The sequence below is a fragment of the Acipenser ruthenus genome, chromosome 28, assembly GCF_902713425.1.
Source record: "Acipenser ruthenus chromosome 28, fAciRut3.2 maternal haplotype, whole genome shotgun sequence".
Lineage (NCBI taxonomy): Eukaryota > Metazoa > Chordata > Actinopteri > Acipenseriformes > Acipenseridae > Acipenser > Acipenser ruthenus.
In genome coordinates, this window is record NC_081216.1 from 3,805,424 (window position 1) to 3,830,718 (window position 25,295).

The 25,295-nt window shown below is 37.6% G+C and overlaps 2 protein-coding genes across 4 annotated transcripts; one reads left to right on the forward strand and one right to left on the reverse strand.

Moving 5' to 3' along the window:
* Positions 1 to 50: 50 nt before the first annotated feature.
* Positions 51 to 3,801, reverse strand: selenow2a (selenoprotein W, 2a). Its single transcript, XM_034057720.3, has 4 exons — positions 3,647 to 3,801; positions 2,883 to 2,980; positions 2,660 to 2,736; positions 51 to 1,821 (listed from the first exon to the last, which is right to left on the reverse strand). Exons 1-4 carry the CDS (start codon positions 3,673 to 3,675, stop codon positions 1,738 to 1,740), a joined length of 288 nt encoding a protein of 95 aa, XP_033913611.1. The 5' UTR covers positions 3,676 to 3,801; the 3' UTR covers positions 51 to 1,737.
* A 2,549-nt stretch (positions 3,802 to 6,350) lies between these two features.
* On the forward strand, positions 6,351 to 24,676 carry LOC117435073 (cell division cycle protein 27 homolog). Of its 3 annotated transcripts, XM_034057990.3 has the most exons (20): positions 6,351 to 6,577; positions 8,442 to 8,517; positions 9,402 to 9,549; positions 10,131 to 10,256; positions 11,311 to 11,408; positions 11,525 to 11,679; positions 12,090 to 12,304; positions 13,147 to 13,258; positions 13,408 to 13,523; positions 14,288 to 14,413; positions 14,884 to 14,983; positions 15,189 to 15,393; positions 17,278 to 17,450; positions 17,779 to 17,931; positions 18,254 to 18,462; positions 20,121 to 20,238; positions 20,704 to 20,832; positions 20,922 to 20,996; positions 22,032 to 22,200; positions 22,711 to 24,676. In XM_034057990.3, exons 1-20 carry the CDS (start codon positions 6,551 to 6,553, stop codon positions 22,794 to 22,796), a joined length of 2,616 nt encoding a protein of 871 aa, XP_033913881.1. In that variant the 5' UTR covers positions 6,351 to 6,550; the 3' UTR covers positions 22,797 to 24,676. The 3 variants fall into 3 exon arrangements, with proteins under 3 accessions (XP_033913881.1, XP_033913883.1, XP_033913882.1); XM_034057992.3 differs by lacking the exon at positions 14,288 to 14,413; XM_034057991.3 differs by lacking the exons at positions 6,351 to 6,577; positions 8,442 to 8,517 and adding an exon at positions 8,570 to 8,845.
* The last annotated feature ends 619 nt before the right edge of the window (positions 24,677 to 25,295 follow it).

Below are 25,295 nucleotides of genomic sequence, written 5' to 3' on the forward strand. Positions count from 1 at the left end.
AGTCTTTTAAACACAATTCATTTTGTCTGAATTAAAAGGAGAGGCAATGGCGCTCGTTATAGTGAGGGACACAAACACATTTTATAACAGAAATGTTTAATCAAAATGTTTGAAACATTAAAAAAAAAAAAAAAAAATGTACACCTCTAGATTAGGATATCCATATAAAACCCATCCCACAGGGCTCCCCGTTTACCCCTTATGAGGCACGCAGTCTAAGAGCATCCAGAAACAGCCAGTGTTTGTCACTGCTGAATCTGTACACATTATGCACTGTGGCTATGATGACTTGACTCATATGGATTAAATTAGGTTGCAGATACAGTAATAATTCACACCGACTTGAAAATGTTCAGAGCAGGCCCGCTTCACAAACCCCTGGCCTGTTTCAGGTTACGGAGAGCCAGATCCACGGTCTCATATTTCAACTTTGTGGTTTTCAGTTAAAATAGTCATAAAGAGCTCGCTCCCTCCGGTGAAATGGGCCAGGGGTTTGCTGGGACCAGCGCTCCAGCCTTAGAAACTGCAAGGTTCACAAACACTCCCTCCTCCAATCACAAAGCACCTTGAGGACTTGGCTGCCCTCCAGTGGTCAAACCTAATACTGCATCAAAAGACACATGATCAAATGATTTAATATCAGCAGAGATGCTAGCAATCTGTTTACCATGTAATAATCACCCCTTCCTCGCTATTACAGAATTAGCGTATCTGTGACTTGTTTATGGCTGGATTTTTGCATATGGTTTTATTTCTAACAGAATATAGTTAACAGTGCTACAGAAATGATCTAAATATCAAGCAACAGGCAATTCTGGTTTGGGTTTACATTTCTTTTTGCTATACATTTTCAAAATGTAACTTTTTGCTCCTGTACTCAGACCTGGGACAAATACAGTTGTATTTGATATTTTATTTGTAAACACCAACTATTTCAAATAGTTAATATTTAAATATATATGCTCAAATAAATCAATTTTGTTTTTAAATATTCAAATGTTAATTGCACAGTCGAATATAATTTGAAAATATTTTTTTAAAATGTGCAGAAGAAAAATACTATTTGAAAATATTTAAAAATATGTAAGTTATTTGAAAAAACATATCTTCAACTATTCCCAAATAGTCAAAAATCTAATTGAATAATCAAAAACTAAAACCTAATTATTACCCCTAAATGTATAATTATGTACCAACGATTTCTAATGCAGAAAATGCTAAACAATGCTAAATAATAATTGCTTTCCACAAACCATATTTAAATATTTTCAAAGTTACTTTCTGCAATCTGTATTTAATTATTTTCAATGATTTACAATTTGTATTGAATTCAAATAGTTACTTTATGCAATATGTATTTAATTATTTTCAAATAGTTACTTTTCACAAACCATATTTATAACTCCATTTATCGCAGGTCTGGTTCAGAAAGTAGCATCCCTGTTTGCATAGAGCCTCAGCACGAGGGCCAAGCCGTCCATCACTATGCCTCCCTACAGGAGAACTGAGCGGCAAGCCGGCTCTCGTTTCTAATTGGTTCACCTGTCCGGATTACCCGGGAGTAGCAAAGACGACAAATACAGAATTGAAGCACAAACAGGCACAGAGTGGACTGAAATGTTTGCAGCCCCTAGGTAATCCATGATGATGATGAATCAGTTGAACCTGTGGCCTGCCCTGCAGTGAGTCTGGAGGAGGCTGGTGTGTTCACACTGCAGCCCTGGGGAGTCAACCCAGTTACAGGATGACACAAGGAGGACGGCTGTTGGTGATTTTCTCAACCTGCTCCCCGTTGTGAGCTCTCTGAATGGCTTCCATGATCTGCAAACAGAGAAATAAAACTGAGGCAGCAGCCAGCACCGCTCCGGGGCTTTCTACACAAGCCCCGCTCTGAAACCAGTGCACTGTCCAGGGCTTTCTACACAAGCCCCGCTCTGAAACCAGTGCACTGTCCAGGGCTTTCTACACAAGCCCCGCTCTGAAACCAGTGCACTGTCCAGGGCTTTCTACACAAGCCCCGCTCTGAAACCAGTGCACTGTCCAGGGCTTTCTACACAAGCCCTGCTCTGAAACCAGTGCACTGTCCAGGGCTTTCTACACAAGCCCCGCTCTGAAACCAGTGCACTGTCCAGGGCTTTCTACACAAGCCCCGCTCTGAAACCAGTGCACTGTCCAGAGCTTTTCTATGTACTAAAGCAGAGGGAGGTCCTGTTGATATTCAGAGTCCTGCCCACAGATGCATGTATTCCTTTACAAGATGGTTTGTAAAATACAAACAAAACATACTTAGAATCTGCAATACTTTTACTTGCGACAATTAGCGGTTGAACATTGTTTGCCAATACACCAAACCATGGCACAAGCCTTAGAATGGGAACCCAGCACTAAGCAGGTATAAGCATTACTGTAGACCTATAGGGTGGTTATAGTCTGTCCGCGTTGCTGAGGGTCCTTGTGGAAATGCTGCAATCTGCTGTTCTTAACAGAAGCCAAGGTGACAGTCTTCGTCTATATCAAGCAGGCAATGCAATTCCACTCTCCTCTGCCCCCTGGTGGCAGTACCAGCTCGCTGCAGGCTCTTATTTCTCGACACACCACGTGACTAGTTTTCTTGCTTCGAATATTCTAATAAGAATTCCACAGCTGTGGAGATACTTACATCGTCCTCGTATGGGAATCCGCTGGTCTCCAGCTTAGAGAACACAAGCTGCCCGTTAATTTCTATTTCGAAGCTGCCTGAAATAAAACAGACAGAAGTGCGTTTTATTTAGAACTGCCCAGTCAAAATCTAAAGCTGTCAGTAGCCTGATACCGAGTCTGTATCCGCTGTAACAAACACAATACCGTTTTAACAAGTTGTCAAAATGAGTGAATGAATATACCTGATCTCCCGACTGTGCCAGAGACGTCCGCATCAGAATACTCGGCCACCACCACCCTGGCCAGCTCCTGATAGCGGGGCTCGTACCCTCAGGAGCCGCTGCGGGAGGGAGGCAGGGAAGGGGGGAGAAAGAGAGGGGAGCGTTAGAGGCTGTCGTGTCTCAGACACTGAAACTGAAGAGGAGGCAACTGCAAGGGTCACCATTTCTACTTTACAAACCGTGACAGAAAGCAGTGAAACCACTACCACCGTGTAACAAGACTATGCAAACAGAATCAATGTTTCGCCATCTTAGTTCTACTAGCTGCAGTGATGCGGACAGTATTGGAGGCGAAATGGCGTCACGTTCCGCACTGCTGTACTGTTTTTCAATACAGCTGTGCAAAGCTTTGCCTCCAACAGAATTTATGCGTTTGGATTAGAGAGTAATTCAAATAATATAAATAGGAATCAACTGAGAAACACACTCGAACGGGCCGTGCCGAGGTAAACGCTACGGCAAAACAGTGGGAAGCAAAGGCAAGAAGGAGCGACAGTAATACTAATAGTATGAATGTAATTTGCATCAGTCTGTCTGTAGTCAAACAGGGAAAATGCCAGTTCATAGCGACAGCAGTTCTGGCTAAGCTTGGTTATATAACCCTTGCCTCATAAGCAGACTCGCGTCATGATGCTGCAGTTTTGCCCGCATTACTACAATTCGTCTTCATACTGCATTAAACAACACTAGCAATAAAGTAACCGCTGCATTATGTGTATACTTACCAGTACTCCACGTGCACTTTCACCCCCATGCTAGTTAGAACTATTTTCCAGTTTGAATTTAACCTTAAAGTTAAACACAGATTGTGTATTTGTAATTTCTACAGCTATGAAGCCGGTCACGCGACGCAATGCGTAGAATGACGTAATGTTAAAAAGGGCGTGCGCAGTGTGGCCCCATGTGGTTATAAAAAGGAACGTTTTCAACGTTGAGATGAACGGCAGTTCCCCGACCTAAGTTATTAGTGAGAACGCATATGTATATAACAGGACATCCGAGTTTAATGAATTCGCTTGTTTTGTCACCATTGAAATGCACTTATTGTGACGTCTGTATCATTTATATTAAATGATTTATGTCTGTTTTTATAAAATGGAACATTTGCCTGCAAAAAAAGATATTTTTATATAATATGAATATAAAAAAAAGGTCTGGCATGCGTGGGATTTGAAACTATAACCTTCAGTTTGCAAGCGTGTTCATTGTGGTCCCTATTGGCACAAGGAAGTAAGGTTTCCTCTCTCTCTCTACTGGTTGATGAGAGCAATGCTATTTGTGGTCCCCACTGGACAAAAAGGAGTGTTCATTTCTCAGAATTAGCTATGCTGAAGCCTCTATATTTGGTAAAAGTAAAACATAAATAAATAAACACATTAATACATACTGAAATACATTAATACATAAATCAATTCATAGTCATTTATTGCTAGATCTATCTTGATATTTCTTTTTCACTATCAGATATAAACACTGCCATTTAATACTGTATGAAAGGAAAATAAATACTCAACAGTTCTTGTTTAATTGTATATTAGTGCAGATTTTTGTACGTAAAGGTCATCATGCTTTCAGATATTTTTACTTTCAAATTAAATATATTGTAATGACCCGGATAATTGCGTTGTTGCAGGACTTGTTGTCTGTTCAGTTTGTCTCGTCTGTCTTTTATTTTCCATGTATTTTAAGGGGAACGGGTCACATCGTTGCTTAGCATGGGAAGGGGGAGTGAATGGGGAGAATGCGTGTTGCTGTTTTCGGGGGTTGCAGAGCATGGATGTGATTGGCTGATGAGCCGGACGGGAGGTTATATAAGGGGGTGCAGGAGCCTGGGGACTGGAGACAGTCCAGCGCTGAACTTGAATGAGAAACTGTGGCTTCGACTGAGCATGAAAACGTTACAATATATGAAATGAACGGATCAAGCTTATTATGATAGTTTGCAAAATCAGATGAAAGCTTTCAATACAATCGGGATAATACATAATCATTATTTACAAAATCTTGTTTGTCTCGTTGCTTGTTAAAAACTGTAACTTTACTGCTTTACTACTTGCAAATGTAAAATGGAAGGACAAACTTCGTGTCGTGAAAGTTACGGCGTCTGCATTGCAAGCTGCATTGGAAGCATGTCTTGGGTTTGATTCCCACACAGGGTTTATATTGCAAACTTTATTCATGTGTAACAAACACATTTTTAATGTGAAAAAATGTAGTTAATATGAATGACACTAATTGAACATGCATACTTTTGCACACATAACTTTAACGTGCATGGATATATATATATATATATATATATATATATATATATATATATATATATATATATATAAAGGCAGGATTTGAACCCTAACTAGGCATACTTTCACTCCAACTATATAACCGCTGCTCTACACAGATTCACATCTTAACCATTTCAACAGACTAGGCTACTATTTACAATGCATTGCCTCAATATAGGTTGAACAATTTTGCTATTCCCGTAATGTGTGTGTGTGTGTGTGTTATTATCCATGAAGCGAAAAAAGAAGAAAAAACACCAAGGTATCATAAGTGCCCAGCCATTTAAAGTGGAGATATCAAAAACACAAGCTAAGTTTCAAGAAGCCATTGGGGCAGCCTTGCACAGCACAAAGCAAATAGGCACAACTGTAAAATCAGCGGGGGTCAAGGTTGCCCCAATTGTTTCTACTAACTTGGCTTGTGTTTTTCAGGCACAATAAAAGCGGATCGAACTTGCATCAACATTGTCCGATAAGGATCTGGCTTGCTCGCTCTTAGCTCTGCTACAACTTTCAAATTGCAATAATGTTTCCTTGTTGGGAAGGTGCGGTTGGAGTAGTGTTGACAATACTGGAACAGTTGTCCTCGAATCTAGCACTTATCTCTATATCTTTTCAATTCCTGACACTGGAGGTGAGACGTGTGTTCGTAATCTAACCACTACAATATCCAAGATGAGGAGTACGCGTCACATTCTTGGAGGGGAAAAATAGCTAAAAAGAGATACGAGGCCAAATTGTGCTTGGTTGGGATTGAAAAATGAAAATGAAAAATGTCCGTACAAGCTGCCAGCAACTGTGTGGAGTGATGATCCTGAGGGTTGGCCAGACCATCAGTGGGGCGACATCGTAAACATGTGGTTAAAATCTGTAATGAAATTGAATATAAAAACTATTAATCTGGCTTGGTTGTCACAGAATCCGCTGCCCTCTAGAATTTTTTTTTAAAAATGTTGGTGACCCCCCCCCCATCTTGGATAGACATTCACAATTACATTATTTTAGTGAAAAGATCCATAATTATCTCCAATACTTCTGCAATTCATTACGTCAACATAGCGTACATAACTAATTCATTGATGAAAGTGGTCATCAGAAATATTGGTGTCAAGCATTTGTTTCTGTATAAATGCTTCAAAGAGTTCGGGTATTTCCGTAACTATCCGGTCCACTTCGTTTGTATTCTACTGTGATCGTCATTCTCCGCTAGGCCTCGTCTTTGTTGGTAACGGTAGGAGTTACGGAAAGAAAGAAGAGAGCGAGAGCTGTAGCGTCAGTAGCGTCAGTGAGTGAGTGAGAGTGAGAGTGAGAGAGAGAGAGAGAGAAAAGGCGCTTGATCTCGGGATGACGGTGCTGCAGGAACCCGTCCAGGTAACGGAGTACAATCGACATAAATGTCATGTTATGATTTATAATTAAAGTAGTGGGCTGTAGTGCAACCCGCCTTCCGAAAACTTCTGCTCGCTATCCGGAAGGAGCAGCTACTCCGAGTCCGGGGTATGAAAGCAAACAGCTGAGGCCTAATGCTACAGTGAATAAAACCGCTTTAATATGGTTAAGATCGACTTGAATTGATTATGTGATAACAAATTGAATTCAAAGTACTAGTAATACAACGACAAATACAACTGCAGATATACTAATGGAATGATATTTTGGTTTTGTTGAGGTTTATTTATGACATTGTTTTGTTTGGAGAAATCATGCATTAGGAACATTTAATATCCCTACACTTTTTAATAAAGATATAACCGAGTTCTACATACAATTAGACACGAAATGTGGAAAAAAAAAAAAATCTTATTTAACAATGGTTAATTTATTTATTCACTACCAGGGTTTGTGAAACGTAATACACCAAGCTACTATTCATAGTAATAACAATACATTGTGGGAGAGTCTACATAACAGAAATTCATTTACGAATTTGAGGAATTATATATAACATTACTTCAAACAATAACACATATTTTTAATTCAGACCTTGCGTAGTGCATTTTGTTCAAAAACATTGCATCACAAAACACATTCAAACTACAGTCGTATTCTAGTAAAACACACCAGTTTATTAGGTTGGCAAGGCATCAAGGCACCCCCACCTGTGTCATTACTTACAGTATGGACTCCCCACTTTTCAGTACTTTTATATCAATATTTCTATGAAGAATAGAATATTTAAATAAAATATTATCGATTTAAAATGTAATTTTTGTGAAATCTTTGTGTGTTCAAACCTAAATATATGAAGGTTGAGCTGTGACTTAAAATTGAGCAAACATACTTTATTCCTTTACAGTGATGGGTACTGTAGCAGTGGATATTTTTAATTCAGGTCCTTGTACAACAAATGTTTTGATTGATGAGTTTGATAAATTACTGTATTCAAGAAGTATCTTCCTGGATCTTAAAAGTTGCATGGTGTTGCAAGAGAAACAAACAAACAATCTTGCACCTTCAATTTACCAAGGCATTTATCACTGATGTTGACTTTTACTGCAAATCAGTTTTTGGTGCATATACAGTAACCTGTGCTATACTGTTTCTGTAAAATTGGTCAGTTGATTCTTTGTCTCTCTACTCTGTAACAGACAGACTCAAGTTATAAACTTGCAAATCCCATATGTTTTGTTTGCCTTTACAACTCATTTGTTTTTAATGAACTTTTAAATTCTAGCTTTGTTTTCTTGTTGGGTTAATATCCTTATGGTCTTTTATGGAATCGCTCACTCTGCAATAGACTGTGTTGTGAATGGGACCTTTGTGGTATTTGATACAGCAGGACAACAGAAATTGAAATCCCAATGATAGTGAATGGCAGGGATTTCACTTGTCATATATTGAAGCGGTATAGAAACAGGAAATATGTCTTAACAAGTGGTGTTTCTAATGCGTTTTAGGTGCGAGATATCATTTTGGCATAATATTTATTAATGGGCAGGCTTGGTGGTCCAGTGGTTAAATAAGTGGTTGATACCAGGAGGTGCCCGGTTCTAATCCGTGCTCAGCCGCGGACTAACCATGTGACCCTGAGCAAGTCACTTAATCTCCTTGTGCTCCGTCCTTCGGATGAGATGTAAAACTGAGGTCCTATTGTAAGTGACTCTGCAGCAGTTGTTGATGCATAGTTCATCCTTAGTCTGTAAGTCGCTTTGGATAAAAGTGTCTACTAAATGACTAATTATTTAATAATGTTTGCTGGGAATGTATGCATCTTTTCTTAACATTTTCTTTGTAGGCTGCTGTTTGGAATGCACTTAACCACTATGCTTACCGGGATGCTGTGTTTCTGGCAGAAAGACTTTATGCTGAAGGTATGTGTAGATATTTAAAATAAATTGAAAACTGGATTTTCTTGATGGGTCAACCCACCCACTTGTTTTTCCTAGACTACAGAAATAGTAGGGGGTATGAAATTAACCCTTTTTAAAAATTTTAAAATTCTTTATTTGAAGAAATACAACTTTTGAAGGTAAGTTATTAAATACCATTTCCAAATTTTTGCAAAATTTATATTTTTAAATAGTACATTTTGTGCCAGTTGAAGAATTTATATTTGCACTTGTTTGTTAAAAAGATAGGATTGTATCTCTATAATTATGCTTACCGGGATGCTGTTGGCAGAGACTCTCTATGCAGAAGGTATGTTTATATAAAAAAAAAAACCAAAAAACTAAAAACAAATAAGAAGTGACCACTGTTATGTGTACACAAATACAATATTAGAATTGATCCTTTTATCAGTCACATATTACCAATTTTAGGGCTATTTTTTAAAATGTTATTTAAAAAAATCCAAAGAATGCATGGAAATACTGGTTACTGTAAGACTATGAAAGTCTTGCTGATTAATTTTGTCAGAGGGGAAAAAAGTCATAGTGCTACTAATAAAAGGCAAGGAACCAATGAGAATTAACTTGCACAATTAAAAGGTACATCTTTTCTATTTGCCTTTGTAACTCCAAAGATCACTGAGGGAACTAAATTCAGTGACTTTTGAAAATTCAATATGGCTTTAATGATTTCCTTTTTTTTTTAATTAAACAAAATCTCAGTTATTCTTTGGGTATATATCAACTTAATTTGGTGATTTTAATTATTATTTTGTGTGCTTTTATAACTGAGAAACCCCATTCCTCCTTGTACTAAATCCTGCATTTGCATCTTTTTTTTTTTTGACTGTCCTGTGTCCTAACAGTGCACTCAGAAGAAGCTCTCTTCCTATTGGCTACTTGTTATTACCGCTCTGGAAAAGCATACAAAGCATATCGCCTTCTTAAGGGGCACAGCTGCACTACGCCACAATGTAAATACCTCCTTGCAAAATGCTGCGTGGACCTAAGCAGGTAAGACCAGTATTTTGAATATTTGGGAGGGGTTTCGTGACCTGTACCTTGACTGAGGGCTTGTTCATACTGGGTGTGTGAGGGACTCATTCATACTGGATGTGTGAGTACACTTGGAAATGTAATGATTCTGTTCTTGTACAATAAGTGTACTGAGAATGTTTCCCTTTCTCATTGGTAACTGTACTGTATTATATTTGTATTTATGGACACGTTAAGCATATAGTCATACTCTTCATTTCCACAACCATTAATAGTATATTTTGTATATGCATCAAATTCCTTCATTAGGTTGACCATCAGGTGGTCTCAGCCCACTTTTTGTACTCTGCAACATTTGTAGCTTTCACACACCAAAGTACTGAACCATAGGGTGGTGGGGTCATTCCTAATTGACCTAAGGTGTTTGTAATTGATAGATAGGCTTGCACTTTTTTATGGCTAATTAAAATCACTGGCTTATAAGTTTTGCATTAGTAATTTTTAGACTAACCATTAAACCATTTTCCAGCTGAACATTAAATGTCATTGCGTAGGCTTGTATTCTGTCTTGAAAATGCTTTCTATTGCTGTATTTTTAGACTTGCAGAAGGAGAACAGATTTTAACTGGAGGAGTTCTGAATAAACAGAAGAGCCATGATGATATTGCTACAGAGTTTGGAGACTCTGCTGGTTTTACAATTTCTTTACTGGGGCAAATTTACTGGTGAGATATTAAGTATCTGTCATAGTTTGAGTCTAGATTTGAAATTAAGGGTGCACCAATATAAGGAAAAAAACCACAATCAGCATCAGCATTTTTTGTTATTTTAGCTGATGATGTACACAAATATTTTGCTTGAATTTCTTCCAGCACAGAATTTAATGTTTGGTTTGGCGCGCTTACTAATGTCGCAAGAACACTGAGACAGTAATTTCTCTTGCAATACTGTGTAACGTGCGACCAACCTGCAGTAAATAAGTCTTAAAAGAGCGGTGTTTGGAATTAAAAAAAAATATATATCTGAAGACAACAGTAAGATTGCTGAGTTGTGTGCAGCAGAACAGACGATGCTACATTAAATCATTAAATCCAACGATGAACTCGGAGTAAAAAAAAGTTATTCTGATGCTTTTTTTTTAGGTTGAAGCCTAAATAACATTGGTTTAAGTTATTATTATTATTATTATTATTATTATTACACAATGTACTTCAAAATGACCTTTGGTAATTTTTGTTGATCTTGATTAATCTACATTGGTTGCGGGTGTATTGGGTGGCATTTTGAAGCAGAAATTGATTATTGTGCCATAGGCTACATTTCTTTTCAACTGTACAGTATAGGTAGAAGTTATAATATGCAATGTTTGACAACAAGTGGCTATAAAATATATTTTAACAGAAGTGTTTTACTAGTACAAATGCAAAATGTTATTTTTGTGTGACTGTTGTCACACAATAATACTATGTTATTCTTTGTACTCATTTTTGTCAAATACAACAAGTAAACAATATCTGTTCATTTTTAAACATCTATAATTCTAAAACAGTTTAAATATAGGCCCTATGTCTTTTTCTAGTAGTTTACAATAGCTTACCTGCACTATCTATTATTATTATTAATTATTATTATTATTATTATTATTATTATTATTTGTATCCAATCGTAATCGGCCAATATGGGCAGAGAATCATTTTCGGACAAGAAAATATTAATCTGTGCACCCCCATTTGAAATATAACTCTGTTAATTGCTAAGTTATTATTATTTTTTTAATAGTAAAACAGATAGATTACCCAAAGGATCTGAATGCTACCAAAAGAGCCTGACATTAAATCCTTTCCTGTGGTCACCGTTTGAATCTTTGTGTGAAATCGGTAAGTCTCTCCACTGAATTTCCAATAACTTAATTTGAAGAAGTTTGTCATTTTGAATATAGAAGCAAATGCATATATTTGTAATTATTAAATCAAATGTTGTCTTGTCTTCACAGGTGAAAAACCAGACCCTGATCAAATGTTTAAACTGACATCTCTGCAGAATTTCAGCAGCTGCCAGCCAAACATCTGTCCAATATACACCACCACTTACTGTATACCCCACAGACAGCTTGACACAATCTTGATGGAAACACCACAAGACACTTTAGTATGTTTGACACATGTTTATATAGTATTGTCAATAAAAGGGAATTTTAAGTAGATCTGCTGTTGTCCGAGTATAAGTGTTAATACAAATTTTATTAAATGTAAAATGACTTTGTCATAATTGGGGCCAAGAACTAACTAATAGCTAACACTAATAGCTATCTCTTTTATGTAAGCATAATTGTGCTATATTTAAATGCGATTGGATGTACTTAATACGTTTGGGTCATTGCTGATATACTCTGTGCAATGATCAAGTTCAGTAGAGTAGATCATTTATAAATGGACATGTCTGCTTTTTATAACGCTCTGTTACACAAATGTTTTACATAAGAAGCAATTATTTTTCTTCGTTATGACTCTCTCTCTCTCTCTCTCTCTCTCTCTCTCTCTCTCTCTCTGTTTTTAAAGGAATTAAATAGACTTAATCTAGAATCTTCCAATTCCAAGTATTCATCCTTAAATACGGATTCTTTGGTTTCCTATATTGACCCTTCAGTAATTTCCCCCGACTCTGTGCCCCTTGGAACTGGAAGTACTTTACTAACCAAACAGGCACAGAACAAACCAAAAAGTGTGCGCTGTTTATTAGGGGGACCTGCTGCTCTTAGCCCACTGACTCCAAGGTAACCTCCAAGAATTGTTAGTTCATTAGCAAGATGTTTTTATTTTATTAGATATCTCTATTGTGGTTAGCTAGTGAAATTAATTACACAACACTCAGATACACATCAGTCACCTTTTACCATCCTTGTATTAAGAATACAATCAATCTCCATTATATATGTAACAAATTCATGCACTTACTCGTCACACGCGATTTCCGACTCAGTCGCCAGTTTTCTGATACAAAGCCCATCTCTTCAATGTTACAATTTATTTGATTATCAGTCAAAACCTGCGTTTTTATTTCTTCCGCATGCGCAAATCAGTCTGTCTTTATAGTGCAGTTACACAGCGCTTCTTCCAGTTTCACATGATGGAAATGCAGCAACAAAGCGAACGAGACCAGCCACTGTAATGTAAAACATATCACTATTAAACAGTTTTAGATGCTGTGATGTGTTGTTTTTTTTAAATCTGTGATCTTTAGTTGCATTTTCATTTGCAAGTAAACTGACTACTATATTCTGCAAATTTGACTTTGGATACTGTTTTAATTCTGGAAACTTGTTGTTTTTTTTGCTAAATTGCATTGCCTTTTTAGTTTTAAGCAGTTCTGTGCATGGGTAACATTTGGATTTCATTTTGCTATTGTGTCGTTAATGGAGAATATTGCATACTGCTACAATACGTATCAGATTTAAAAGTATGTACTGTTTTACAGTCCACGTATCCAGTCAAAATGAAATAATCAGATATGCGTCACACTGTTTAAACCGTCACTGAAGTCAAAATTTTATAGGGTCGGATATGTGAGTGCTGACTGCATTACCTCTTAAATGTAATGTTTGTGTGATTCCTGCAGTTTTGGAATCTTGCCACTAGAACCCAGCCCAGGAGATGGGTCCTATCTTCAAAACTTCACCAATACGTCTTCTGTAATGGACCCCCCCTCTTCTGGTCTCCCTCCAAAGAAGGTAGTTAAATGATATAAGTACTTTCGCTCTTGTTTTATTCTGCACTGCAACATGAACACCATTTTACTTTTCTAAAATGAATAAATGTTCTGTTTTGCCTGATTCAGAGTTGCGACAGTAATGGTAACTAGTCGTCTTTTGTTGTCCAGTCTGTAGCCCGAATTAGCCAAGTTGGAACAAAATCCGTGTTTGCACAGAGTGGCAACAGCAGAGATGTTGCCCCAATTCCTTTGATGCAGACGCAGAGCACAGCCCCGCAAACAAGGTAAGTATTCACCAGTTACTAATGCATAGCCTCACAAGGAAGGAAGATTGCAAGGTTATTTGAGGGGGGTCGGTGGAGTGAGTTTTATTTTCCTGTGTATCCCATGACTGAGATACAGCTGACGTACCTGCACGTTAGATTTCTTGATAGAACTGCTCATCTGGTTGTGACGAAGCTTGGTATGGATATTTCTTAGCATATTTCAAGATATTGGAATCTAGGACCTAGGGACCTTATTCTGATGAGTTCTGGTCTCTGATTAGATCTAGTGAACCGCTAGCTAGAATTGAATGACTCTTTGCACGAACTAGATTGATCTCCGTGAATGAATTGCTTTACATGGTAAGAATGTATGACTGGCTTAAAATGTAATATCTTGGTAACTGCAGATTCATTTGGTATGAGGTACTATTCTACACTCAGGGATATAGGTCACAGTGACCTACTTTTGTACAGTGCTGACATCTGACATGCTATTCATCTGTCTTGGGAAACTGGTCTGATTTTTTTAATCTGTTGTGTTTGATACGAGATTCTAGTCTATGTGCTGAACTCGCAGTACTGATGCCTTTTAATATGAAGGTGTTCTTTGCAGAGGACTGGTTTTAATGGACTGAAATGCAAATAAAGGGACTAGTACTCAGAGTTATTGTTCGATAAGTTCTGTTGCTACCCACAGTCAGAAACTGTATAGCAGATCTAATTTGATTTCTTTGGACAGTTTTCTTAATTGGTTTTCTCCTGCACTTCTCCCACACTCACAGGGGCAGTGAAAGATTCTCCAGCCTGGTCCGATTCGGATCAGCAGCTGGAGTGACTGTGAGAGAAGTAGCAGAGAGAGAAGGGGAAAAGAGAGGCTCAGCAGGGAAAAGAGATCAGACAAACTCAAGGTAGCAAGGCAGTGAACGGATAAAGACTAATAATTGAAAGTAGAGCAGAAAGCTTGGGGTCAGTGGGCACTGTAAAACGTGGTGAACGTTTGCATGACATTGCGTGGTGTTTCCTTTCTTTTACAATGACTCCATGTCGTCATTGTAAGTCTTTCCTGATGTTGTGTGACACTGATGTCAGTTCTCTGTGCTTTCTAGATTCAGTAGGTGGGAAGGACTGTCTAGTATTGCCCTCCAAGTTAAACTGTTAAATACCGGTGGTGGTTCTGGATATAAAAGCACTGGAGTACACAAGATTGTGTTATAGAACAAATTTCAATATAGTGGATTTAACATGATGCTTATCAGGAATAGTCTAAACACATCCAGTGCATGATGAATTTCTGTTTATTTCACTGCATTATTTGTTGTGAAATGTAAGATTATCAGATTAGATGAAACCATTTCAGTGTTCCTTGTCTTTTTTTCAGTACAACGCCTCAAGTGCTGAGTCCAACGATTGCTGCTCCACCAAACGTGCAGCCAAGGAGAAGTTCGCGTCTATTTACTAGTGCCAGTTCTACTGCCAAGGTAAAGCCAGCATCGCTTGGGATTGCATGCATTTAAGCTTTACACAAATAAGCCACTCTGAAGTGTTCAGATACAGCAAGTGTTTTGAAATTGTGAATGGTATTTATGTTCTAAGGTTTCTGTTAATTGGAAATATTTGGATAATGTACAAAGTAGTAAAATATTTATTCTGTTTGAAATAAAATACAGATATTCTCTTCAACAGGAGAACAGTAAAAAGTTGAAACTGAAGTTTCCAACTAAAATCCCTAACAGAAAAACAAAGACTAAAACTAAAGGAGGGATAACTCAGTCTAACATGAACGACAGTATAGAGATTCTTAAGCTGGATTCTTCCATCATTTCTGAGGGGAAGGGTAACATTGTCATGCCTCAGGTGCAAGCCTTCACCATACAGAAAGCAGCTGCAGGTAACATGTTTGTTTTCCTGTATAACGCATGTAGAAATGAAGGCATGTTTTGTCGCTATTTGTCTGATCACTGTAAGGTTTGTTTTTATTTACAATGGCATTTGTAAAATACAGTTATGAAACATTCATTTTGCATCTAGTTTTATATGGAGTAATTTAACCTTGCATTTGCACGTACACAAAAATCATTGATATTTAAGTTGCCGAAAAATTGGCAAAGGGATAATTTTGGAATAGATTAATGAAGCTATACAGTCAATTCTCCTAAAACAAACTCAGATTTAATGAATTTCCTGATACAAGAAAACATCCCTCGGGAAGCAAGCAAAGTGTTCTCTTAGCCGAAGTATTCTCTAAGACGGTCACAATATGCCAAGGTCAATCACAATATGAATCAGTAAATCCAAATGTATTTATTCCTTATGTCGTGACGCACATGCATCAACATAAGAAAGAATAAGTAAGAGAAAAGCAACAGGCAAGCGTAGGTTAATAAACTATAGTAATAAACTAACTCACAAACTAACAAAACACCCCTATAGGTGGTAAAAATGCAGCAGCGGCTCTAAAGTAATTATGAATACACAAATTCATTCGAACACAGTCAGGGTTAGAAACTAACGCTCGCCCGTTTGCCAGAGGCGAATTAAAACTAGTGAGGACTAGCTGATGTCTGTGTCTCAGTAGTCCTGTGGACGAGTGCCTAAAAAAATGTACAGGTATACTCTCACGTTCACAAGCTTGTGTTTAAAAAATGCAATTCTAACCCTGACAATAGTTATTAACACAGCACCGCCCTACACACATGTTAAATGCAGCAGCAGCAGCTCTAGTTTACTCTCATGATGACAAGTCTGTTTTGAAAAGATTAAATAAAACCATTTGAGTTTGATGATGAGTTACCAGGTTATAAAACAGTACTGTATCAGTTTTGAATCGGATAGCAACATATTGCTGTCGATGCCAGAAAGAGGTTATTTTTAAGCGAAGTTCTTGTTCCTTTAAGCGGAGCATTCACAGTGGGAATTTGGGTTCACCACAAGGGTGTTCCCTAAGCCAAAGTGTTCTCTTAGGAGGTGTTCATATACGTAGAGACTACAGTCGCTTATTGTAAATTACTTCCAATACACAACATGAATTTCCTGTTTGAGCCCCCCAGGGAAGACAAATGTGAAAAAAATGAATTGCCCTAGTTTGAACAGTGTAAAGAGTATTGGAAAATGTATTACCTTGCATCCAGATTAGCACCTCTTTTCTGTATTTGTGCTGTTTTGAGTACTGATCCTATGATGTATTTCGAATTGTCATAGTGTTCACACATCTATGCCATTTCCACAAGAAAGCGGAAAAAAACATACTTGCAGATAATGCAGCACTAATAAATAAATGTTGCTGCAGATTTCAACATTCCCTCAAACACTTTGTCAACCATTCTGAAAAAGCGTGAAACAATAATACAGGCCTATGAGCAGCAAAATGTGGATGCAAGTCGTCAGAGTCTCTGATTTGCTCAATACCCTAATGTTGAGGACACATTGCTTTGTGGTTTAAAAATGCCTGTGATCAGAATGGGACATACAGATTTCAAGTGCAGTTCATTTGATGTGTATACTTTTTAAAAGTTCACTTACAGCTGTATTTTCAATAATGTATAATACTTTTTCATTGTACTGTAATTGAAATTTGATTTCAGTGTTACTATAACTTTAATAAAAACGAATAGTATGCATTTTGAACTGCTGATAATAAGAATTAATAAGACCATTGTTTTATGCTAGTCCCTTGTAATTCATATTAATGAGAGTTGATTGTATCTATATTAGGAATATAAAAGAGGATAGTTGCAGTTGCTGGTGTTTTTTTGAATATCAAATTCCCTTTCAGATGGTTTAATGAACCTCATGCGTGATATGGGGAAAGGATATTTAGCACTTTGTTCGTACAACTGTAAAGAAGCAATCAGCATTCTGAGCCAGCTGCCTTCTCATCATTACAACACAGGCTGGGTACTGTGTCAGATTGGGAGAGCACACTTTGAGCTTGCAGAGTACATGCAGGTAAAGAGATTAGAATGTTTTTTTTTTTTCTTGCTGTGCTGAATGGCACAGTGCTGTGGTCTAGAAAAAAAGTTAATAAATCCTCAAATTGCTAAATTCAAATGTTATCTGCAAAATGTTTCATTGTTCACTCCTATCTGTCCATTTTCACATGTGAAGATGTTGAATGTCTACTGGTCTGAATTTGCATGTTGGTGTAAGATTATGGTTTTAAATGTCAGCATATAATGAAAGATGCAGTAAATTATGTACCTTAATTTGTAATCTTTATTTTGCACAAAGAAAATTGAACAACCTCTTTTTAAAACCATTCAATTTTTTCTTAAAGGCGGAGAGGATATTTTCCGAAGTACGTCGCATAGAAAGTTACCGAGTGGAAGGAATAGAGATTTACTCAACAACACTTTGGCACCTTCAGAAAGATGTTGCTTTGTCAGCTCTGTCTAAAGACCTTACAGACATGGATAAAAACTCTCCAGAGGTATTGTCCCCACGCAACGTGAAGCAAAAGGTTTAACACTTTCAATCTAAGAAGGCTTATTGTTTATTTGTAGATCAGTAGTTCATAACAGCGCAGTCTCAATATTGAGTTTAATCGGATTGCACTGTATATTTTTCGGTCTTGAAATCTGTCACCAGTTTGATTCAGATCGATTCCAATAAATGTGCTTGTGTCCCTGAAATGAGGTGTGGATTTGTGTAAATAGTTGTTTAGTTTTAATCCCCTCTCTCTCTCGCTCTCTCTCTCTTTCTCTCTCTCTTTCTCTCTCTCGCGCTCTCTCTCTCTCTCTCTCTCTCTCTAGGCCTGGTGTGTTGCTGGTAACTGTTTCAGTTTGCAGCGAGAGCATGATATTGCAATCAAGTTCTTTCAGAGGGCAATCCAGGTGGACCCAGGCTTTGCATACTCGTACACGCTACTTGGGCACGAGTTTGTACTCACAGAGGAACTAGAAAAGGCCTTAGCTTGTTTCAGGAATGCCATTCGTGTTAACTCACGGCATTATAATGCATGGTAAGGATATACCGTATTCCTGTTTTTGTTCTCAAAAATAGCCTGCATCTTAAATTACAGTACAGTATAGTGATGCGTGTATTAAAATCGCCAACAAAAGACGTGACTATCCGAGTACACAAACAGCAACGTGACTGACTGCCGAGAAAAGACAAACCAAAACATTATTGCCCGATGGTCATTCCTGTTATACAGGCATCCATTTACAAAGAAGTGTCATTAGCTTCCTGAGGAATGCCAAGAGAAGCTTTTACAATTTCAGTAATTGTAACAAACAGTACCAGCTTGAACAGATCAGAAATGCTGATCAAACCCCCGTATTCTTTGACATGCAAAGCAATACCACAGTTCACTTCACAAATTGGGAGAAAAACAGGTGTGAGTAATCACGACTGGAAATGAGAAGCCACACATAACTAATGCTCTGTGTGATAGCAGACGACCACAAACTGCCTCCATATGCGTAATTGAGGTTGTATCTTTGTAAATGCATTTATTTATTTATTTATTTATTTATTTATTTATTTATTTATTATTCAAATTGAATGAAGGTGGGAAATTTGGGCTCTGTCTTAAATTCGAAGGAATACAGTCATGCATTGTGAAATATTGCTGACAAATACTTGCGTCAATACATGTGTATGTACTGTCGCCACTTGTTGGAGAATCTCGTTCATTTAGAGCAAAGGGCAATTGCAGCTCCCCTAGTGTATTCACAACTATACTGTATGCATTGTGCATCACAGTTCACACAGAAGGAGGGTTCTGAACATAAACCTAAAACACTTTGTAATATTAATTATCATGCACATTGTATTGTTTGTAATACGTTATCGTACACAATACATTAGTATTGCGAATATAGATCTTTTAGTTTATGTTTTTAAAGTGTATATAATGCATATAAACTAAATATGTACTGACACCTTGGCTGTAAATATTTAAGAGGTACAATTTAATTCGTTGCTGCATCAACTTCTGGAGTCCCCATTGGAGATAGCTCTGTCAATCATGGCACTGCATCCGGGGTTTAGCTTCACTGAGTTAAGGTAGGAAGCATTAAAAAAATAATATAATAATAATAATAATTAAAATTAGTCATAAAAAATGAAATGGATACAATCCACAAGACATAAGTGATCTAAGGAATTCAAATTAAACTAGCTACAGAGAATTATTAAACTGATGAATACCCACAAACTTACTCTTGGTGGTGGAGCCTGACTGTACATGTGTACCATCTGCCTGCCCGATATTGTATTTAAACACGCAGCTGTTTTTTTTAGTTATTTTAGCTAAAAAAAAAAAATAAAACTACAACATGGATTTTCACGAAACTTGGATAAAAGAATTCTCCGTCACACGGACACGGAGCATATGAAATGCCGTCCCGATCCGTTTTGAAATGGCTATTGCGCTGTTATAATATAATACATCTATTTAAGGAGATCCCAAAATAGTTTTTAAGAAATAGAACCAATACCCTGATCTCCCTCTGAGAAGCCTATCATACGGGCTTATATTTTAAGTTGTATCTTAAACTGCATGCTTGAAATATCAGAATTAGCTTTAAGCTGATGAAGGCTATGTTAAAGCTATAGCCGCAATGCTTCCAGATTTATTGATTTCTCTTTTGTTATTATTTTTTTTTGCCACAGGTATGGCCTGGGAATGATCTATTATAAGCAAGAAAAGTTCAATCTGGCAGAAATTCATTTCAAAAAAGCGCTAGATATCAACCCTCAAAGTTCAGTCCTGCTATGTCATTTCGGAATGGTAAGTAATTTAATTAGATGCATCACCCTCAAAGTTCAGTCCTGCTATGTCATTTCGGAATGGTAAGTAATTTAATTAGATGCAGATCGCATGCCTTTCTGCTGTGCATTTAGATAACAATTTCATGAACATTTATACTTCAGAATGCGGGCTATATTTATATATTGGGGGGGGGGGAAAAGAAAAGGCAACTGCAAAGGAAATGTTGGCCTAGCCATTCAATTAAAGTAGAAAAGATTGAAGCCCCTAACTTTGTGGCATCAAGTATACTTGCTAGATATTACATTTGAGGCTTTAAACTCTTGAGTTTCACCAACATGGCAAAAATGATAGTTTTAGATTGTACTAATACTATACAGATCCATACTCCAAACCACATGGTCAATGATCCTTGACTACTGTCTTTTAAATCTGTTTTTATAACTTGCATTTTATGTGTGTGTGTGTGTGTGTGTGCGTTATCAGGTGCAGCACGCTTTAAAGAAGTCAGAACATGCTTTAGAAACTCTGAATAAAGCCATTAGTATTGACCCTAAAAACCCGCTATGCAAATTCCACCGGGCCTCAATTCTGTTTGCTAATGAAAAGTACAAGGTAAGAGAAGCTATTGGAACTATGAGAATTATTTTATGTTGATGGTGGCGCCTTTCACTTTGTACACTAAATGATATTCTTTTTTCCAGGCGGCTTTACAAGAACTTGAAGAACTGAAACAAATTGTCCCAAAAGAATCACTTGTTTACTTTTTAATAGGCAAGGTAAGAAGTGTTGCTGGGAGTAATTGACAGGACAGCATCCCTGGCAGTGGTGTTTAGACCAGGAAGGAGACAGACACAGTAGTTGCAGGTTAAGCGTTCAGGTGCATGTTTTAATAATAGTAAACAATTAACAAAACACTGGACAGAACACGGAACAAAACACATTAACAAAATAAATGGCACTAGGGTCAAAGCAAAAAGTCTACAAAAACACACAGAGACGGGACAGCGCACAACACGAACATCCACCGGCACTAACGACTCGAACACCCGTGATTACCCTATTTATAAACCTGTGGCTTATTCATTTCACGGCCATAGCCACATTCCCACGTGTTTTTGCAGGTAGGATTTTAACTCCCTCCCTGCCACCCAGTATCCCCGCCCCCCACACACACACACACACACACACACACACACACACACCACACACACACACACACACACACACACACACACACACACCTGTGCTTCGGAAGGGCTTTCGTCCTGCCACACTGCCACAGTATGACCATTCTTTTTTTTTTTTTTTTTAAATTTAGTAGTCGCCAATCGATTTTACCCCGTTTTTCTCCCAATTTGAAATATCCAATTGTATTTAAGCTCAGCTCACCACTACCACCCCTGCGCTGACTCGGGAGTGGCGAAGACGAACACACGCTGTCCTCCGACGCGTGTGCCGTCAGCCGACCGCTTTTTTTCACCCGGCCAGTCTACGGGTCGCTGGTGCGCGGTGAGCCTAAGCCCCCTCCCCCCCAATTGTGCGCCGCCAGCCCTGGGAACTCCCGTCCACGGTCAGCAGTGGAATAGCCTGGACTCGAACCTGCGACCTCCAGGCTATACCGAATGCGCCATGAATGATCATTCTAATTTTAAATAATCGTTTAAATATTGTGAATTGGGTGTTCCAGATGCTGCGTTTTTTAAAGTGGATTATTAGTATATAAATAAAAATTATTTATCCTGTGAATAGTTGGAGTTTAACATTTATTTACTGCAAGGCTACTACAACTTTTTTGTTTGCAATAATTTCAGGTGTATAAGAAACTGGGTCAGACACACTTGGCCCTGATGAATTTCTCCTGGGCCATGGATTTGGATCCAAAAGGTGCAAACAATCAAATCAAAGAGGCCATTGATAAAAGATACCTTCCTGATGATGAGGAACCGGTAACTCAAGAGGATTCCTACCCATTTGAGTCGGGTAAGTACATCTGGTACATACAGGTGATGGAGAGTTCTTTCATTTAGGAGCATGTTGCAAAACAGTCCCGTTTTTATTTGGACTAGTGATTTGGAATATATGATCAATAAAACATAACTGATATTTTAAAAATAAAACGATAAAGAATTACACTTTTAAAAGCTTGATTTTTAACATTCACTTAATGTCCAGATATTGCTTCTTGAAAAAGCTGTTCAACTCTCCAGTTTCATTCATTGCAGATGTATACAGACATTACGAGGACACTAGGGTTCCGGTTTAAAAAAGGGGTCATATGCTCCTGCATTTCACTGAGTGTATAATAAATGCAACATTCATTTTTCACAATTCCAGTTGGAATTCTGTTTTTCTTCAGTCCTGCACTGTAATTAGACATGACCACAGTGTTGTCATACCCTGACACACACTGGCTATACTGTTAGTCTATGGAGGGGGGGGGTCTGTGTGTTGCTGACTCATCTAGTGATGTCATCTGTTTGTCATTTCTAGTTGAAGCTGAAGAGTCGCAGGAAAGCAGTATGACCGACGCAGACGACACACAACTTCATGCAGCGGAAAGTGATGAGGTGTATTAACTAACAATGTCAATCTGAAGTCGGCCACATGATTTCAGAATTTAAAAAAATGCTGCTGATACAGAACCTCATGTCCCTCCCCCCCACCTGCGCCTTTTTTATTTATTACCCCCCCCGGGCTTTATTACTCAACAAGCTTGTAACACGGCCATCCATGTTCATTCTGTTTTTCAACTTTGTCTCAAAACACATTATTATTGAATCACTTCATGGTTAAACATGAGAACTCTTGATTGGGAGAAAAAAAGATATACATATATACAGTGGTGTACTTTCTCTGATACATGGTCACCCACCGTACACCCCCCCCCCCCCACCCCTGATCTGTTGAAAATCATTCATTAAATTTGATGGTTTTATTAATGTGATTCAAAAATACTTATTTGAAGTTGTAGAATATATGTTGTCACCTACTATTTCTGGAAAAGACTCTTCCGTTTCGTTTTGTTACAAGTACTTGAGTTGACCAAAAAAAAAAAAAAAATTTATAATAATTATATTTCATTTAAGCTATGGCCATCATTTTCCAAGACATCAGTAAAGCTGTCTGTTCACTTTATAAACCAATTATGTAAAAATAGCATCCCTTTTTGTATATGCCAATACTCTTACATACACACTTGTATCCATTTTGCCTTGCGACTTTATAACTTATGCTGTCCAACTCTTCAAAATCAAGGTTATATATATTGCTTATGCTTTTTCTGCTGGACGAGCAGATCCTCCTTAATTGGACATGACTTGTGTGTCTTAATATATAATCACCACTGGTGCATTTAAACACAAAATCTGGTGGTACTCAATTGGTTCATCCACAGAAATGACAACATTGCCATTTGTAGCTATTTTTTTTTTTTAAACCACATATATCAAACATTATGCTTCCATATGCACATGCTTATTTGTAGTGCTGGGGTTTGCCCCTCCCATCCATTCCGTTGCAATACTTGGTTCCAACTAGGTCCAGTATTTCATTGATCTCCAGCTGAGGGACTGGTTAGAATGGAGGAGACAAGTTTGCCAACTGCTCATATAGTGCAAGACCCACATTTGTGCATATGGCAGTCAGGTATTAGCAGACAAGCCATACCTTAGAAATGTTAAATATACACGCTGCTGATGTTGAAAGAAAGTTATAATTTTGCTGAGGATTTCTTGTTGGGTATATTTTTGTTCTGTATTGTAGTCTGAGAGCCGCATTGATAGTTATGCTGCAATGAAGAGGGTTTATCTATATGGATAAATTGGTGTTACTACATGTTTCAAAAACACTTCATGGCCTAATTTATCAAAATTGAAATTTGGCAAAAGAAAAGGTTTTTGGATTAGACTGTTATAACGCAAAGCTAAGGATTGCACTTGTAAAAATCATGTCGGTTATGAAGACGGAATTTAAGTTATTCTGGCAGGTTATGAAAATGGGTGCTATTTCTAAAAATGATATAAAGGCAGCCATAGTCTTTCTTCCTCCATTTGCTTGTCTGCTGATCATTTTCCCCACACTGAAATTGTGCTGCTGTGTTTGTTTTTTTTTTATCCAGGTGTAATTCTGTGTAAATACCAGTATTTAAAACACATGTCCTATTTTGAAACCATGCAAGGCATTGTAAGTGGCTGGAACATGGGAAAGATATTCATGTAATGTGAGATGGCTAACCACATCGGTTCCTGTGTAAGGCAAAACTGTAAATGGATGAAAAATGCAGTGTGAGTGTGATATGTACAACTTTATTTGGATTTTACAAGTGTAACTTGGTGTCTTTTTTTTTTTCTTATTTTGAAATAATTGTACAGTCTTAGGAAAAGTCTTTCTTTTAATATATATTTGCAATTCATTTTAAGGATGTGAAAATACAGAATAAACTACTTTGAACAAAGGCTTCAAATTGTTTGGAACAATTCACATCTTATCTGTGTTGTGAAGATGTATTATCATGATGACCTTTGTCATTAATAATATTCAATATTGTAAAAAGGCAGTTGGACTCCTAAATTCATTACCAGTAGTACTCTGAATGCTAATCTCTGAACAATGTATACGCATCCATTTCTTACGAATAGGTTTCATTACCTTCAGTACCATTTTCTTAATTGTTGTGCAGTTTATTTTTGACTGTGTTCCTTCCTCGTTGCTCAAGGATGTGTGCAGTTTGTACCTTTTCTGACCACCATTTCTCTCTGAAGCACAAAATCAAAAAGTTTTGTTTCCAATTTTAGCTTTCTCTATTTTGCCAGTCCTGAAGACCTTTAATTCAACAGTGTTGTCAAGCAAGGACTACGACCCCTCTCCAAATAAAAGAAAGATGAATAGACTGATACCTCATCAGAAAGCGGTGCTCCTAGTCGCACAGACACAAAGACAAGAATTAAGCTGCCTTATTGTTTTGCTTGGTGTTGGTCAAATTCCAGAACGTAATTCAATAAAGCATGTCAGGGAGCACTGGACAAAAGTAGAGTGCTAGCAGATAATTGACCAAACTAAGTACCAGTATCAGTCCT